At 51.9% G+C, this 17956-nt stretch overlaps 2 protein-coding genes across 6 annotated transcripts in view; both read right to left on the bottom strand.

Annotated features, from left to right (window-relative positions):
- The window catches only part of LOC1281658 (uncharacterized), a 23342-nt gene extending 16606 nt beyond the window's left edge, over positions 1-6736 (bottom strand). The window contains exon 1 of one of the 2 annotated variants that reach the window (XM_061641941.1): positions 6601-6736. The gene's annotated coding sequence lies outside the window, so the exon portion shown is untranslated. Of the gene's footprint in view, positions 1-1307; positions 1759-6600 lie in introns of those variants that run through there. The other variant, XM_061641942.1, reaches the window with a different exon arrangement.
- Positions 3759-17956, bottom strand: LOC1281659 (U5 small nuclear ribonucleoprotein 200 kDa helicase). 4 transcript variants are annotated; one of them, XM_061641933.1, is made up of 5 exons: positions 17703-17956; positions 11386-17622; positions 6601-10285; positions 4935-5200; positions 3759-4864 (listed from the first exon to the last, which is right to left on the bottom strand). In XM_061641933.1, the coding sequence occupies exons 1-3, from the start codon at positions 17745-17747 to the stop codon at positions 10043-10045; spliced, it is 6525 nt and encodes a 2174-aa protein (XP_061497917.1). In that variant the 5' UTR covers positions 17748-17956; the 3' UTR covers positions 3759-4864; positions 4935-5200; positions 6601-10042. The 4 variants fall into 4 exon arrangements, with proteins under 4 accessions (XP_061497917.1, XP_061497918.1, XP_061497919.1 ...); XM_061641934.1 differs by lacking the exon at positions 4935-5200; XM_061641935.1 differs by lacking the exon at positions 4935-5200 and having other exon boundaries at positions 3759-4809.

The raw sequence follows: 17956 nt of genomic DNA, 5'->3' as shown, positions 1-17956 counted from the left end.
TACCAACAAGCACAATAACAACACGCTCATACACACACGCAAACACATTTGTTTTGCCACGGGGCATTAAAAGACCGCGGAGGCTTGCCTTCGAACGAGCTGATCAAGTCGTTCGAAACCTCTACACCTTACACACACACATCCTTGTACGGTTGATAGTTGATGGCATTCTTGGCGGAAGCTTTGTCACATTGGCAAGGACGTCAGAATTGTCTAGAATAAATGATGGTTATTGTCTTACATAAGAACAGAATTCGTACTTGAACAGCGGCGGGGATGTGTGTCAGTCCTTGAGAAGGCACTACGAACCAGAATAGTTTACATATGGTCCAACTTGCGCGCACCACCTTGTCCTTGTGACAGTTATTGGATCACGCAGGAATAGTAGCACGAATTATAAATGTAAACGTTGATACACGTTTAAAGACATTCAAAGAAGCCAGCTCGGTCCCAAATCAGCGTCTAACACGCTCTGTACGCATGGTAAGGTTATCAACACCAACAGGGTGACAGAGGTAACGTGTACACTGGTTCCGTTCCTGTCCAGACGGCTGATAAAGCCGATGAACTGATGACCTGTCCCAGGGGGCGGCGTTTTTTTTTTGTTCGCTCCCCATTAGCCCCAAGAACTTGACGCTTGCGAACGCCACCGTGATCGACACTAGGTTACGCGTGCTTGTCGCGTGACGAGGAAGCGTTTTGCGCACACCTTTCGCGCACACGAGCCACCGAACGAGCGAGCGAGCGAGCGTGGGGGACACCACATGGAGCAACAATGGCGGCGGCTTTTGCCGCCTATGAATTATTTATAAAAACGGCTCGTTAAGTGAGGGGCAAACACACCACATTCATAGCACATGGCGGTGAGTGAACAGCTGAGTGGAGGAGCTTTCTTTCGGGACATCTTTTCGCAGATGTACAGTTTTGCGGACGGCGGCGACGCGCGCATCCATTGATGTTTCAAGTTCAGCTCGCAATGTCACTCACAATTTGCAAGGTTTCGGGTTCGGGCATAATGTGCAAACGGTCTAGTGAGCCGTTGCTAGGTGCGCAAAAGACCGCTGTGCGCTGTGGTTGCCTCCCCCAACAAAACCACATCAATTTAGACGTTAATCGTTTGCGTGTCGCCCAACACTCCGCCCCCCCCCCCCCCTGTCTTCTTTTTATGCGCGGTGATTAGTCAGCGAGATAAATTGCCCATGACCTGACAACCGATATTTACGTTACCTAAATTTCATGCCACAGAGCCGGTCGGTGACCGGGCAGTAGCGTGGCAGCGACAAAAGCGAAGAAAAAAACAAACTCACCAAAATTACTTTTGCATTACTGCTCAGCCTGCTTCGATTAGATAAGAGGAGCACAAGTATACTGCCCTACACTGAGGTGAAATTTGACATACGGCTAGAATTCGTTAACAAGCTCTGCTTGCACTCCCGGCCACCAGACCACCATCACCCTGCGCCTGTGTCGTGTGATACTGGCAATCGAAAGTGATAAGGTGCGTGTAGGTTTGCGCGATTTCTTTCGGCAATTCGTGGCGTCCGTAGTAAAAGCCGAGTTTGAAGCACACCCAGTTGCCAATCGTGAAACGAGCTGGCGTCTAATCGGAGTTACTACAATTTCCCTGTTTCCAAAAATACGCCAACGACACACGGCACTCACGCTGTGAATCACTCGGCCACTGAATGATACAAGAGTGGCTCCGGTCCGGCCCGGCCCGACCACACCACCCCGCAGGGGAATAGTGTTTGTACCGGTGATGGTGGTGACCTTTCTGCCGCCTGTTTGCTGTTTACTGTTTTCTTAATCTTGTGCTGTCTTCACCTCTCTCTGTGTGTGTTTGATAAGTTTTCGTTCGCGTTTGTTTTCTTTTTACGGGTGGGGTGTGTTTGTGCGCGCGCTTGTTTGCGTTTTGTGTTTAACAGTCGAGCATGTACGAGAAGGTGGCGCGTCAGGCCCTTTGGCTGCATCAATGTTGCCCCCACACTACGCCTCCGATGACCTTTCGGGAGCGTTGGTAGACGTGGGCCCCCGCGGAAGGATCGTCTTCAATCGAGAATTCGACAAATCTTCTCACACCTCGTGCCCACCTATAATAATAAGGCACGCCGTAACACGCCATGTTATCAGGTTCGGGCAGGCAATTAGAATTAACGGTTTTGTGATGAGGCTTTTTATTGATTGTTTACAATTTCCCTGTTCCGTAGCAGAGGAGCCTCATATCACAAGAAAGCGAAGAAGAAGCGAAAACACACACACACACAGAGCGATGGTGGGAGGGAAAAAAGTGGGAGTATTCCAATAAATAATTGCACAACTGATAAGAGGGGTCAGAATGTGTAAATCATGGTGCCCCGTTGGGCAAAATGGTACGTTTAATGTAATGTTCCTGTGGGAGGCGGATTCGTACCCAGGGACGTTCGTGCGGAGGTTTTAACAAATGTCCGTGAAAATGGTGCCAATTTATCGCCATTCATTTATCTCACCTCCCCCCCCCCCCCCCCCATCCCCATGGCCAAGAGAGGGCAAAATTGCAGATTGTTCCACTTCCCGGCCCAATGTTGTGCCCAGGGATCGAGATCGCGATCGTTTTACTAGGCGGGTGCGGGCCGCGATCAATAAATATGCGCTGCAGCCTGCAGGTACTAGCGCCCCTCCTCCACCACCATGCCTACTACGCATCGCAACATAATCATCGACCCTCCTGAGGCCTTTTTTTGTAGCACACATGGCAACGCGTACCGATGCAACATTGTAGCCGCCAGGCGTATAGAGACGCTCACCAAACACACTCGGATGCCCTTTCTTTCCGCGGCGCATTAAACGCGTACCACCATTCATTCATAATTCAACTGCCCAGCACACATATATTCTGTAAAGCCTGTCCCGAGTGTTCGGTTTTCGGTGTCCCCTTTAATCGTCCGTAGGCGTCTTGGCGAAGCCATGTTTTCTCGCGATGAGCATTGGCGTAGGTGTGTGGTGTGTGTGTGCGTGGTGAAAGCATAAATTGCATCGACCCCTAGGCCCACGACGATGTCATTGACTGGTGCATACCCCCCGGTGTGGTGGCCCAATTGAAAGGGACGAATTGGATTAGTGTTCGGTCTGGCTTCTCCTTTTGAACAGGGGTGGGGAAAGTGGGCAGCTTAACTGGAACGCCAGCTTGGAGGTTGAACGTGTGTTTGTACAGGCAAATCAATGTTTAAAGTGTGTTAGGTTCGTTCTAGAAACCGAGGTTTTACTTATGTTAGAATGCGTTTTCTCTTCGGTGTTAAAACTATTACTAGTACTTACCGTGGCACAGGCTAACTAGAAGGGCCGGGGTTTGCTGCTTCCTTGCCTTTTGCGCGTTGAGAAGTCAGCTCACACGGGTAAACTCACTTAAAGTGGGCACTTCTTCACGCCAGAAATCGTTCAGCAATGCAGACAGACACTTGCCTAACACAACGCCTAACAATCTAGCAGGCGGCGTGAAACACCCCGAAACTATGCACACACTTTCATACGCAAACAGACACGCACACACGCACAGGCGCGGACACTTACACTGTCGGGCTCACTTGCTCTTTCGGGCCTTGTCCCGTGGAAGGAACGCGGCTAGCCGGAACGATGGATGCATCGAAACACGCAAGTTAGGAAAACCGTTGAACAACAGGCGACGACACACTCGCCCGAAACTGGCACTGAAGCTGCGATCGCACAAACGCACTGCTCTGTTGCCAACCAAATCGATGGTGGGGAAGGGGGGAAAGCACTGGTTTATTTTTAGCTGAAGTTCACCGGCGATGGTCAGTCAGCTGTGTGTCCCGGCTGAGTGATTTTTCGGTGGGAGTAGAAATAACGGAATTTAGGCAAGCCACGTCACACACACACAAACACGCGGACAACCAGCCGACGTCACGCACTTTAAAGGAGAGCTAGAACGGATCGGTCGGGAACAAGTTGCCGCGATTCACTTTCATTGGCGTGCCGTGATTTGTTTCACCCACTGTTCCTCTGCGTGCTTTCTTTTTCTGTACGAGGAATAAACGGATCCTTGCACAAACACCTTCACCGTTCCTTCTTCCCTTTGCACAATCAGCTGTTGAGCCCTTCGGAACACACCCTGCGGTGACTTCCGACCTTTTCTTCTTACAATGGACGCTCACTTCTTACACACGCTTTTACCACCATCGTATCATCCCGTTTTTTTTTATTTGTGTAAAGGAAGGATGTACGGAGCAGATCCTTCACAGACGGTTTCACAAAACACACTTTAGAAGGAAATGGACGGCACAGATGTAGCTGCTTCAGGACGCCTTCTTAGCGAGCAATTGTGCCACGACACTGTTGCTCATGTTGTTCCGCCGTAACCACGTTGCAGGGATAGAGGCCACAAACTCTAAAGGCTGAGACGACCGGGAGTGTGTAATATAGCAGTAGCAGCAGCAGGAGCAGCGCTCCGAGTTGCTGTTGTCGTGTTTGGTGCCGTGTGATGGTTGCGGGAAGAGCGAGCTACGTCCATTTGCTTCGACCGTTTATCGAAGACTCATGCCTCGGTGCGCCGAGCGAAGGAATTAAATGGTACTACCTTTATTCATGGCGCACAAGGCCCGCGGTCGTTGTCGATCGCATACAGCACAGCGTTTCCAACTGAGCGCGATAGGGGTGGCTCTCTCGTTCTCTGCGTCGTTGCCTACTTGTCCGCTCCCGCTAAAGGTGAGCGTCCACGAGAATCAGTGAGTAGAAACGGCCAACAGTCTGACAAACGCGTAGACATTTGTAGGGTTCCGTTTCGTGTGTTTGAATGCTTCTCGATAATCTCTGCAACTGCAGTTGTAGATTTATTCTATAAAATCCTTTTTTTATTGTTCTTCTACAACTTCTGGAAATTAATTATTAATTTTGTGTAATATTCTTTGAAAGTGACCCCTAAAACATGGCTTTTTTCATACCTCCTTCACATGAGAGCAGCATTTATGTTCTCACCGCTCTCTTCTATACTCTCGGCGAAACTGCATACAGTACTGCGGTGCATAGCTGATAGTAAGACTCTGTGTGTGCATCGCCCACAATGTCATCATGATTTATCTTGCGCTTAGATAAGCGAATTCTGCGCCAAGATCCGCACCAACATTGGCGCACGTTTAAGCAGAAGGATTTAGGTTGTAGTTTAAATTTAAGGATCAGCAGCAGCCGGCATACTCGTGGCGTGAAAGTGCTGTCCAATCGCGAAAAATCCAACACGAATGCGATCAACAAAGGTCAGAGAGAGAGAGAGAGAGAGAGAGAGAGAGAGAGAGAGAGAGAGAGAGAGAGAGAGAGAAAGCGAAAGAAAGAAAGAGATAGTTAGCGAGAGAGAGGAAAAGAGTGATGCTTATCGTGCATCTGGCCAAGTGCGGCCGCTTATCAGTGCCGCTTAAACCGGGCGCGACACTGCATTTTATGCCCTTTTGCCACCGAGCGGTGCAGCGGTGGTGGCGGCGGCAGAGGCTGAGGTTTGTGAAAATAGCATTGGCCATTATCGGTAGACAACGGTTATTATGACGAAAGAGGGAGTAAAGAGTGCCTGAGCCCTGCCTGTTCATTATCGCGCCCTTTGCCGTCGCCGCGCTCTGCGAACGATCAGGGCCGTCCCTTTTCCCATTACGGGACCACCGTACCGTCCTGATGTAAGCCCACCAGGTCACATCGTGACATCGTCTCAGCTGGTTTTGTTTTTGTTTGATTTTCTCTGGTACTGCTGCTGCTGGCAAAAGGATGCGCGGCAAAGGATGGATGGTAAGACACGCGCGCCAATACCTTGCCAGCGTGTACAGGTGTGCAATAGTGAACTTGGGCGTGTCCTTTAAATAGCCCAAACGTCAAGCTCTGGCAAGGTACACAGCACAGTGTCAACAGCAGTGTGGGCTAAATTTGTGATTTACCTGTGCATCGATCTCGCATAATGGTTGTTTTGAGTCTATTGTTGGACGCAAACACCTCCGCCCAACCGAATTTCGAGCCATACCGTCGACGAAGGCGATCGTACGAGAGATGCACACGGGCTGCTTTCGTCCGATCGATCGAGGGGGTGTGTTCCGCGTGCTAATTTAAAGTAACGCACGTGCTCTGTGGGCTTGAGGGATACCCAACACCACGACAGCTTCGTTCGATTTATCTACCATTCGTAGAGGTAGTCATTTCCGGCATTGGGCTAATTAAAACCACTTCAAGCGCGATTTCAAACACCTCACAAACCCATACAAGCAGTGTGTGACCCGTGATTCACACACCTATATGTGACACTGTGTTCGCAGCGATGGGCACACTACGTCAGCTGCGTTAGGTTACGTGAGAGCGCTCTGCCCTATTGATAACACATCGAAACACGCATGGCATTACTACACGTTCAAACCTGCGAAGCGACGAGTTGTCTAGAAACAAAATGGTTCATATGCGTGTGTTATCCACGTCTGTTTATTGCGGTGATGACCCCGAACTCGAATCAGGTAAAGTAAATGTACAGTGAAATGGCACTACAAGAGCAGCTTCTCTTCGTAGATCACCATAGCAAAGATCATTCACGATCATTCACTGTGTTCGATTTGTTGCACCCGAAAACAGATACACGATACACACCTTTATACCATTATCACAATGTGTAGGGATGCATTTGATGCATTGCGGGAGCCCTCGGGCAGAACATATCACATAAAACCCGCGATCACAAAACAGAGAGTTACAGTAAAAAAAAGAAGACAGTCTAACAAAAAGGATTAAATAACACGTTAAAAGAAACAGAAACACAGCTCAATTTCCTCCCAAAGTGATCGTGCATCGGCAAGAGCCGAACACTGCGGGACACTTTCTTTGCACTAACTGAACCCCTGTTCCGTTTGGAGCTGCAAGGATCTGTCATCGATCATCTCATCTCTCTGTAGTGGTGAAGTTGGCACGCATTTTTGCCCCAAATTTGATTAGTAGTGGTAAGAAGATGCTTTAACAATAGCTTTAGGTGATCGTAAGCCTTTTCATGGTACATTCATTGCCCGTCTCGATCATCGATCGAAAGTTGACTTCCAATGTCGGCATGCCTTGGCTACCCAAATGCCCAGCATAATTACATTCCGAGCACGAGAGATACAAACCATCGGCTGTGGATGTGTCATTCGGGAAGCATTCATAATTCATAAGTCTTTATTTTTAGCTTCCTTTTTTCGTCTGTGTGCCTTTCCAACCCCGCCCTGTGGAGGGTTGAGAGAGAGAGAGATGGAGCTGGGCAGCGGGCGGTGTGTTGGAGATTCCCGGTCGGCCGCGCAGGGTTCGAGCCATCCGAGTTCGTGATAGTGTGCTAGCGATAGAGAAAAAGCCACCACCACCACCAACGTGCGCGAGACTGGCCGGTTGTTCCGAAAATAAACAAATCATGCAGCTAGCGCATGCCACGCCGGGTGGGCAGTACTGGATTGCCTGTCCGTTCGCTGCTGGCTTGACTGGCTGGAGATGTGAGGAGGCGAGGATGGCGGCTGTGGTACTTGCTATGTTTGTTAGCTCGTCATCTCCCCCCAGAGTCCGTAGTGCATCGTTTGGTGCCTCTGCTGTCTGTTGGTTAATCAGCGCGCTTAATGGCGACAGATGTCATCCCGTGGCCGCATGCAACGGAGGCTCGATGCACAGGGTTGAGGGTGGTGTTAAAGCGTCGCGAATGCAAATGCATTTTGTAAACACTAACCGGAAATGTGGAGTCCAAACTTTGTCGACGACAGGAGAAAGTGGCCCGTTAGCTACACCGTATAGCTGGCGAAGGTTTCTCCTCTATTCAAATAAGATCGTTAATTCCTTTCTTCCCAGGGAAGCGATATTAAAAAAAGGTACTCTCGAGATAAAGCACCCAAAAGTGTGGCTGGCGCCTCTAAAAACGCTTTTTAGTTTTTAAGAACACAATAAAGAGAAGTTGTGTTTGCTCAGTTCTATTCCTGAGAGGAAAGTGCTACAAAGCCCTCGAAACGGCTCCTTGGAAAGCTCTTTTGTTCCCCCCCCCCCCACATCAAAAGACACTGCTCTTCAGCTTTACGTTTAGCGGTATGTATGCCCTTTTTCGGGGAGGGGGAAGGCAGATTACCATACCACCATCAATCAAGTGGTGACAACGGTTAAGGGGAACTATTAAAAAGGGCGTTAAGCCGCTTGTAGCCCTTCCAAGATACACAGCCCGTTTGAAGAGGCGAACAAATGCATACCACCGTCTTTGTGGGGGAAAGGGAATCGGGACTATTGAACCGGTTTTTTTGGGACTCATTCACATTCATCGCTAGTGTGTTTGTGTGCTGGGGGAGGGTTGAGGGTTTGATTCAAATAGTTAAGCGTTAGGTTAAGGGCTCTTTCACTTTTCGGTGTCTTCTCTGGGTGTTTTAAAAATATCTGCTGGTCACAAATGAACAATGTTGGGTGTATGAATGATCGATCGATTTGATTTCCCGGCCTTGTTGACTGTAGTAAATTAAACGGTTGTTTTTTTTTTGTTAGACAATCACTAAGCAATAAACATTCTCTATCGAACAGCTCGATCTTGTTGGAACATCTTGTACCGACATCATCATCGTGGTGTGTCTACACTGCTCGATCGTGTGTTTTCTTTCACTCCAGAAAGCAATTAGCGAACGATTGCGGTTCGATCCCGGCGCCCGCATGTGCCTGGCGAGCTGTCAAACAAGGATTTCACGGAAAGTTTCACCCACTCGATCGCAAACAGGGCGATTCTGAAGCGCCTCGGCACTCCCCCCTATTTACGTGTTATCAATCTATTCTACCTTGAGAGATGATGGCGCCGAGGTAAAGATGAGCACGTTCAGCATGTTGGTGCATTGAAAGAAACACTTGTTACCCTGGATCTAATATACCATGCAGCAGATGCACAATTGCCCACATTTACCTTTTACACCTACCTTCCCTCTCACTGCTCATTGAAGGCGTGATATGCAACACGATGCTCGTGGCCACAGCACGAGTTGGAGGAGAGTTCGGTTTACATTCGGTGTTTTGCAAAACATTGAATTTTATCCGCAAGCGTGCGGAAACAAAAGATCACACACATGCACACGCGCGTGCACACACACGTGACACCATTCCGGGCCGGAACTGTAAGCGGATGAGGAAGCAGCACAGCGCGAACACACCTCCAACACGCGTGGGGTGTGTCGGAGAAGACGATCACACACTTGGTATCCTCCCTTACCCGATCCGATCGACACACACACCAATCTGAAAAGCCGAAAATTACAACACCTCTAGCCACTAGTGGACGGGCACACGATACATCGTTCCGAAATCGATACCGAACCTCCCCGCCGCCCTTCAACCTCCCACGCTGGGCGCGCTTTTCGAACGCGCAACGGCCGCGAGCGATTCGTATTTCGGCACTAATTTTCAAAAGGACGGCCTTTTGGTCCATTGTTCTTCACTTGTAATTCGATCGATTAGTTGGTATTCTGCGCCTCTATCTCTACCCATCGGTGGGAGGGAGGCGTCTACCAAGTTGGGGTAATGTACATGTACACCGTACGACTGTTTTACGCTTTTTCGTGGAATCGCACGCACACGCGCAGACCGTAAAGAAATATTAGACACGTTTTGGGATAAGGTTTCGCGCTGCAGGAGAATTGATGCCTTGAAATTTGAGTCGGAAGCGGAACAGGTAAAGAAAAACCGGAAGGACCGACACGACCAGTGTCCATGGGATGGGAGGAGAAGGGGAAAGGGCATACTGAAGAAGATGGACAATGTGTGTATTCATTTGGGCACGAAGGATATTGGGGACATTTGTTTCGGAGTCGAAAGATTTACCTTTTTTGTTTTCAAATCTACGGATAGTTTAGATGTTCTATTTATGTATGCTGTCTTGTAAGAAATACATAGCTTTTTCAGTGGTTTAAGGTAAAAGGGAAACACACACGCACTTTTGTTTTAAAACTATACGACCATTCAAATGTATGCACCGATAATACAAACCCCGAAACGGTTGTGTACTGTACTGTAATGATGATCCACTGCTGCTCCCTCTGCACAGCACAACATAACGCCCTTAGTCCGATTCGCTTTCGCTCTCCGACTGGAAATCGCCTACGTTGATGGAAAATTTGTACTCCTGATCGCAGCCCAGATACGAATCGCTCATGTAGTAGAGCGTGTACTCGTGGTGGCCCGGACTCGGCGCGACAAAGTTCAGCTTCACCTTTGCCTTCTGTTGCAGCGTGAGCCGTTTGATGGACAGGAGCGAGTTCGTTTTCGGATCACCGATAACGACCCACCAGCCTTCCTCGCGTTTCTATTGAGAGGAGAGAGAGAGAGAGAGAAAGAAAGAGAAAGGTGTAAACAAAATATGTAACATAATACCCCCCACTGAGGTTGAAGTAATTAAGAAGAAAGCTGTCATAGATTAAAGGATTTGCAAAACGGCCCCAAATGCAGAGAGAAGAGTAATGAACAGCAAAGTGTTGTTGTTTTGTTTTTGCTTCATTCATCATGTTCACATTAACAGCATAAAAGGTCAAGATCTGAGGCTAACTACTTCTTCCAAGTCCATTCATGATGAGAACTTGTTCGGTGGAGGGTTCGGTTTGGATTGATTTGTGGTTTCTTGTGTGATCTGTGTGGTCAAGGAACGAACCGTCAACCGAAACCAAAAGCAATACGCCCTCCCCCATAGTCCCTCGGTAAGGTAATCAGATCAGAGCTGGGCGCGCGCGCATAGGGGCGATTAATAATGATCGATTATTGGATGCCGCCAGCAGAGTGCTATTTAATCTTCTGGGCTGATTTATTGGGCGCCTCTGCTCTGCTCGTTCGCATTGCTTCTATACCCACACTATACTATTCGAGTTTTGTTTTCGATCCTATTACAGCTCCGATTACTGCAACTACGAAGCGCAGGACGTAGGAAGTGGGATCAGTTTTCATGACTGCACCACTAAACCTATAAACAACGTGTGTGTCAAATGGCTGAGATGCAAATTTTGATCTTTACGCAGAAGTCTCCATTCAATCTCTAAGCTATGCATCAAAGGTTATACAGTTCAAACATTTCATGAAGTTCATGAGGCATTACCGAAACCTTGGACATCGTGCCAAAGTTCCGGTTCCAATCTTTACAATCTATTGCACTCTCATCATCAACAATCGAATTGTCGATCTATCAATACACTTCTCGCACAAGCTACACAATTCCCAGGAACATCCTGTTTAAAGATCAAGTAGTACAGATTACCCCATTTGATCGATTGGCTGCTCATTCCTGCAGCTTGATTTTGCCATTAAACGCTCACTGAGCCATTGGAACAAAACAAGCAGCAAGCGTTCTTATCGCTTGAAAAACATATTCGATCGATTTACAACCTCTACGATCGTTATAAATAGCTCAGCGCTTACCTGGGGGAAGAACGGAGCAATCACAGGACCCGTCACGTCATCCTCGCGCTCCAATGCCACCTCCACATCGACGGACGATCCAGAATGAATGCGATCCTTGTCAAGCACCGAGAAGGTGAGCTCAATGTTCGGATAGCGGTTGCAGAACCGTGCCACGTCCGACATCTGCTGATCGGTCATCTGGAGCAACCGGGTCCGGTCGTCATCGTCCAGCTCCATGATGTCGAACACCGTCTCGATGCCCTTCTCCTGGCAGCGCTTGATGATGTCCGTGGTGAAGTGGGGCAGCTGCTTCAGGTACGAATCTTTGCTCCACATTGCCTGCGTTACCATCTGGGCCAGTTCCATCGCAGCGACGGCGGGCGATAGCCACCCGTTGGACGACAGTACGTCGACGCACGCCTGTACCAGGCGGATGGCTTTGCCGAGGATTTGCTCCGTGTCGCCCTGCAGCTCGGCACCGAGCTGCAGACGGGAGAGGTGGGCCTGCAGCAGCAAGTTCGTCTTGATGTGTGGATCATTGTACTTGGGGGCGGTTCCGTTCGGGCCGGTCAGCTTGTTCGGCAACCGTCCCGCCAGGCTGCGCAGTATGTTATCCTCGTGATGGCGCACGATCAGATCCTCGTACTCGGCGGCGGAGGAAATGATTTCAAGCAAACCTCGGATCTTGGTCTTGCTGTTCAGCGACAGACTGAACAGCTCAATCGTCGTGTAGTTGATGTAGTAGTACGCCGCAATCATGCCCAGATTGAGCGGCAGTGCGTCCATCTCATCCTCCACACCGATACACTTCGATTGCTCCAGATCGGAGAGTGTCGATTCGACCAGCTCCGACAGGTGATCGGAGAGGTGCCGGTGGGTAACGCCCTGCAGGTTGTAGTAGTTGGGATTCTGTGTCAAGCGCCGGTACAGGAACGTCCACGTGAGGTAGTCGACGGCGTCCTGCTTGTTTTCGATCGTCTTCGTCACGATCTCCGCATTGAAGTGATCGTGCAGCCGGTGATCGAGATGGCTCTCCACCGGCAGCGGTTCGTTGAGGAACTTCTTGTAGAAATCCTTCTTCGAGCTTTGACACATCAGCACTGCCTTCGCGTCGTCATCTTCCAGCGGTCGATTGGCACGACCGATCATTTGCAGCACATCGGTAATCGGGTAGTCATCGTACGTATGGTTGCGGCCGTTGTAGAACTGCGTGTCCATAATAATCACCAGATGGGCGCTAATGTTCAGCGCCCAGCAGAGATCGCGCGTGCAGATGGCGATCTGTACCGCGCCCGAGTCGAACAGCTGCTCCACTATGCGCTGGTCGGCCGCCGTCAGCCCCTCGTGCATGTACGCCACACCTTGGGAGAGCGTTTCCTTCAGCGTTTTGTCCGTCATGCGGTCCAGGAATGGTTTGATGTCTTCCTCCTCGGCGTGGAAGAATCGATTGGGCTGCAGCTCTGCCGCACAGTACGTCAGCACATCGATCGCCGTTAGCCGGGCCAGCTTGCGCGACGTCACGAACACGATCACGGGCTTGTGCGGGCTGAACTTGGTGATCGCATTGTACACCGGCTTCGACATGGCGGCAACACGCGACGCATTGTGCGTTATGTTCAGCCCTTGCACGTGCAGCTCCAGCGGAATGGGACGAACGGAGGGATGGAAGTTAAATGTGGCGTTCGTACCACAGCCCAACCATTGTGCGATATCGCGCGCATCGGCCAGCGAGGCAGACAATGCGATGATACGTATCGGTTGTTCGGTTTGCGATGAAATGTAGCGCATACGGGAGCAAGCGACTTCGAGTACCGGGCCGTCCTCACCACCGATCAGCTGCAGCTCGTCCACGATGAACAGCTGCACGTTCTGGACGTTCTTGCGCTGCTTCCAGCGGCGCGAAAGCACGTCCCACTTGTCCGCGGTCGTTACGATGATTTGTCCCTTAGCGATGAGCTTCAGATCGGTTCCGGTTTCGCCGGTCAGCTTCACCACCTTGCAGCCGAGCGAGGACTGGCTGAACCGTTGATGCCACTCGTGAAACACAAGATCGGCCAGCGGATCGCGCGCCACCAGATACACCACGCGGCCGGCCGGATTCTGCGAGAGCAGCCGAAGCACGGCGAACTCCGCGATGGTCGTTTTGCCCGACCCGGTCGGAGCCCCAACGAACACGTTATCTTCGCTGTTGTAAACCGCGTTAAACACTTGCGTCTGAATTGGGTTAAACTGGGGGAACCGGTCGGCGTACAGTGCCTCGAACGAGGGATCACGCAGCGCGGTGATCGGCAGCGGCTGCAGATCGAGCAGCTCCGTCGGGGGGAGGTTTTTCTCCGGCAGAATCAAATGCCGGAACGAGACGGGCAGCTGCGTTTCAGCACCGATCCAGCGATCGGACACTATGCGCAGGAAGTACTGCGGCGGCAAGGGTTCAAACACCGGCACGAAGAACTTCACCAGATGATCATCGGTACAGTATTTTGCCTTCAGCAGGAAATACTCATGGTGCAGGATCACCTCCGAGTCGACATCCTCCACCAGAATCCAGAACGCTTCCGACTGGCCGTGCACCTTTTCGTCCCACTGGAAGTCGGGCGTGATGGTCAGCTCGACCCGCAGCGTTGACCGCGTGATCGGCTGGATGTGGGTCGAGAGTTCCAGCTTGGGAAACTGGTGAATGTAGCGGTAGATCGTTTTGCCCAGCTTGGGCACCCGGATCAGCTCGCCGATTTCGTTCGCCTCCAGATCGTACAGCCGTTCCCAGGGGAAGTTTTTCTTCTCGATCTTCTTCACAATCTCCTCGGGCATTTTGCGGAACTGTCGCAGCGGGGACATGCTTTGCCACATGCGCCGGTCAATCATCTTGCAGAGCGTCAGACACTTGTCGGCCAGCTGGGCCCAGCCGCGGTGCAGCACGATTTCGAAGATGGCGCGCAAAAGCCGCGACGCCGACTGCGTAACGTACACCATGTCGGCCATCAGGGCGAATCCTTCCAGCTTCAGCTGCGAGATGTACGCTTGCAGCAACACGTTCACCTTGGCGCTCGGCTCTTCCATGCTCTCCTTGATCGGGATCGGCACGCGCTCCATCAGCTTCTGCAGCTCGAGCTTTTCCTCCTCGCGCACGGTAATGTTGCGGAACTCCCCGGACAGGGAGAACACGCGGAACAGTTCGATCTCGCTGAGCGTGGGCTTCAGCAGCTGGTGGTACGTGAGCATCGTATCGTGCGTGCAGTAGTAGTGCGACGCAATGCGACCGACTTCCGTCACCTGCAGGTGGCCGCTCTTGCGATCGTACTTGATCAGACCGCTGCGCTCCAGGTGCAGTGCTGCCGTGTGGATGAGATCCGCGCGGAACTGCTCGAGCAGCGGATCCTCCTTCACCGCATCGATCGACACGCCGTACAGGGTCGGTTGGCGCAGCATCCGGATGTAGAGATACGTGTAGCCGAGCCAAGTGACGGCATCCTTGACGTTCTGCACCGTACCGAGCACAATCTCGGCGTTCAGCATGTCCGGCAGCTTGGAGATGAGCTGCGATTCGATCGGCAGCTGCTGGTTCAGCAGCGAGAGATAGTACTGCAGCTCGCTGTGGTTGGTGATGAGAATACCTTCACCCTTCGTGTCGTACTGGGGCCGACCGGCACGACCCAGCATCTGCAGCACGTCCAGTGCGCCCAGCTCGACCCAGCGGCCCTTCTCCGGATTGTACACCTGGGTGCCCTTGATGATGACGGTGTGGGCCGGCAGATTCACACCCCACGCAAGGGTCGCAGTCGACACCAGCACCTGGATGTGTCGATCGGCAAACAGATCCTCCACCAGCGTACGGTCAACGCGCGTCATGCCGGCGTGATGGATCGCAAATCCGTACGGCAGCAAATCCTTCAGCTCTTGGTTTTTCACCTGCTCCGCCTCGGACCGTAACACCTCCATGCTGGCCGACCCGTCGCGCAGAAACGTCCCGAGCGTGTCCTTCTCGAGGCACATGTCGCGGATGGCGCGTGCCGTCTTGCCCGTCTCTTTGCGCGAATGCACAAACACCAGCACCTGGTTGCGGCCCGCATGCTCCATCACCTTCTCGTACACGATGTCGTTCATCACCTGGAACCGCTTCAGTGCCTTCTTCTCCGTCACACCGATGTACTGCTGCTCGAGGGCGACCGGTCGGTAGCTGTTGTCAAAGTAGAACAATCCCGTTTCCGGGCGAACGCGCAAGAACGTCGACACATCCTGGTAGTTGGGCAGTGTGGCCGAAAGACCGACAAGGCGCACATCTTCCTGCGTCGTTTCGATGTTCCGGATCGTTCGGGCGACGAGCGCCTCCAGCACGGGACCACGCTCATCGTGCAGCAGATGGATTTCATCAATAATCACCAAACGCACAAACTGCGTGTACGTCTTCTCGCCTCCTTTGCGCGTGATAATGTCCCACTTTTCCGGCGTGCACACGATGACCTGTGTCGCCGCAATCTGCTCCCGGCTCAGCTGATGGTCGCCCGTCAACTCCGCCACCGTGAGATTGTACGTCGCCAGCCGCCGGCCAAAGTTGCCCACCATTTCCTGCACCAGCGATCGCATCGGAGCAATGTAGATGATCTTAAACTCGTCCACATTGATCGTACCGTCGTCGTTGATGTGCTTGCCGATCTCGCGCATCATCGTGAGCAGGGCCACGTTCGTCTTACCAGCGCCGGTGGGTGCGCAGAGCAGCAGATTTTCGTCGCTCTCCAGTGCGCTCTTGTACAGCCGGCTCTGTATGCGGTTCAGCGTCTTGAACCCGTTAAACACTGGCTGCACGTACTTCGGCAGCTTCTCGATGGCGATCAGCTCCTCGTCTTCGTCGAACGGGCGCGGTTTAAGGGCGGGCACGTGCACCTCTTCGTAGCCCTTGCGTTGCTTGCGGAACGATCCGTCCGGCAGCTGGCAGCGTTTGTTGGCCATCAGATGCGAGCCTTGAGTGAATGCCAGCTCGTCCAGCTCCAGCACGGTTCGGTTGCCCAAAATGGTCCCCCCTACCGGGGCCGTCCGTTCGGCAGCACCGCCCACGTGTACGTCCATGTCGTCCATGGCGCCTTCGTCCATGGCCCGCTCGCGACGCGATCGAAGCGAAGTTTTTGTATCCGATCCATCCGCTCCACCACCGTTGGCATAGTCGCGTGCTTCTTGCGCTTCCTGCTTGCCTGTATCGAGCTGGCGCAAGATCTTCGCCAGTGCCGCATCCGACTTCATACGATCGCGCAGCTTCGCCCGATCGCTCTCGCTCTGCGACTGCGCCAGCATCGTACAGTACAGGATCATTTGTCGGTTCTTCTTCAACTGTTTGATGAAATCGAAACAGTCGTAGCCCAGCAGCAGCACCAGCTGGTTCTCACACTCCCGATCGTCGCCCGACTCCTTCAGCACGCTCAACACCTCGAGCGCTTTCGCCTGGGACATCATTGAATCGTTGTAGTACTTGCGCAAGCAACGCTGCAGCCAGTGCGCATCGATGTCGCGCGGATCAAGCGCTTTCTCCTTCTTGTTCATATCCTCTCCGCCGCCCAGGTTTTCCGCATGCAGAATACCATCGTCCCGGGCCTCCTCGCCCTCGTCCTGCCCATCGTCTTCGCGCACCTCTCCATACTTATCCTCGTCCGACTCTTCCTCCGACTCTTCGAACCGCACGTTAATGCCGTACGTTTCATCGATCGGTTCGTCCCCTCCCGGACCGGCCTGTCCCGCACCACCGATGGCAGTGGCCGCATCCGAACCAAAGTCCGTAATCTTCTTGCCCAGATTCACCAGCAGCGCGAACCGTTCATCCGCCACACTGCCCAGCAAACCGTCGATTTCGCGCTTCTTTTCACGCTCCTTCATACGATCGTTCTTCAGCACGGCCAAAATTTCATCCGCCGCACCGCGCAAAATGTCGCGCGGCTGGTCGCCGATCGCTTCTTGGATGAAGCTGAGCAGCACCTCGTACGTTTGGCGCGTTTCCTGCGTCTTTGGCCGATACACGATGCCGACCATCTCGTCGATACCTTCGGAAAGCAACGTTGCGCCTTTCATGCTGTTAAAGTCGTACTGGGCCTCGTCGCGCTTCTGCCGCTTCGCTTTACGCTCTTCCGTTTTCTCCGGCTTGCTGCGCTGCGCCCGGTCCCCCATCCGGGTACCGTCGAGCTTGCCAACGAGCGAAATTACCTCGCCCGTTGCCTCATCACGCCGAGGACGCTCGATGAGGCGCACATCCGCTTGAAGCACAAGGTTTGAGTTCTGCGGACGATGGAGAATCCAGATGTTGTAGGCATTTTGGGACGAAGCATCCAAATAACACGACCCATTTCACAACTTACCGCCTTGTACTCGTACTGTAGCTGTCGTGCTGCTGCGTCAGCCATGTTGCTGTTGTTGTGATACTGATAAACTTAATTCCTTACAAACTCCGGTCTAAAACGACTCTAAAACGAATGTACACTAGCCCTATGCGCTGTGTGATTGGTTTACTATTAGTAATTACGCACAATTTCACTAAATTCTTCACAATCTCTTTCACACGAAACAAGCGCTTTCGGCTTGTGGATTGTTTTGACGTTTAATGCAGAATGCA

This window comes from Anopheles gambiae, chromosome 2 (genome assembly GCF_943734735.2).
Source record: "Anopheles gambiae chromosome 2, idAnoGambNW_F1_1, whole genome shotgun sequence".
NCBI classification, from domain to species: Eukaryota; Metazoa; Arthropoda; class Insecta; order Diptera; family Culicidae; genus Anopheles; species Anopheles gambiae.
The sequence above is the reverse complement of the archived record's forward strand: the minus strand, read 5'-3'. Positions and strand labels throughout refer to the sequence as shown.

Coding starts and splice junctions, on each gene's coding strand:
- LOC1281659 (XM_061641933.1), bottom strand. CDS start 17,747: ATGGCTGACGCAGCAGCACGACAGCTACAGTACGAGTACAAGGCG. Junction 17,623..17,702: donor TACAGTACGAGTACAAGGCG/GTAAGTTGTGAA, acceptor CATCGTCCGCAG/AACTCAAACCTTGTGCTTCA. Junction 10,286..11,385: donor TTGCTCCGTTCTTCCCCCAG/GTAAGCGCTGAG, acceptor TCCTCTCAATAG/AAACGCGAGGAAGGCTGGTG.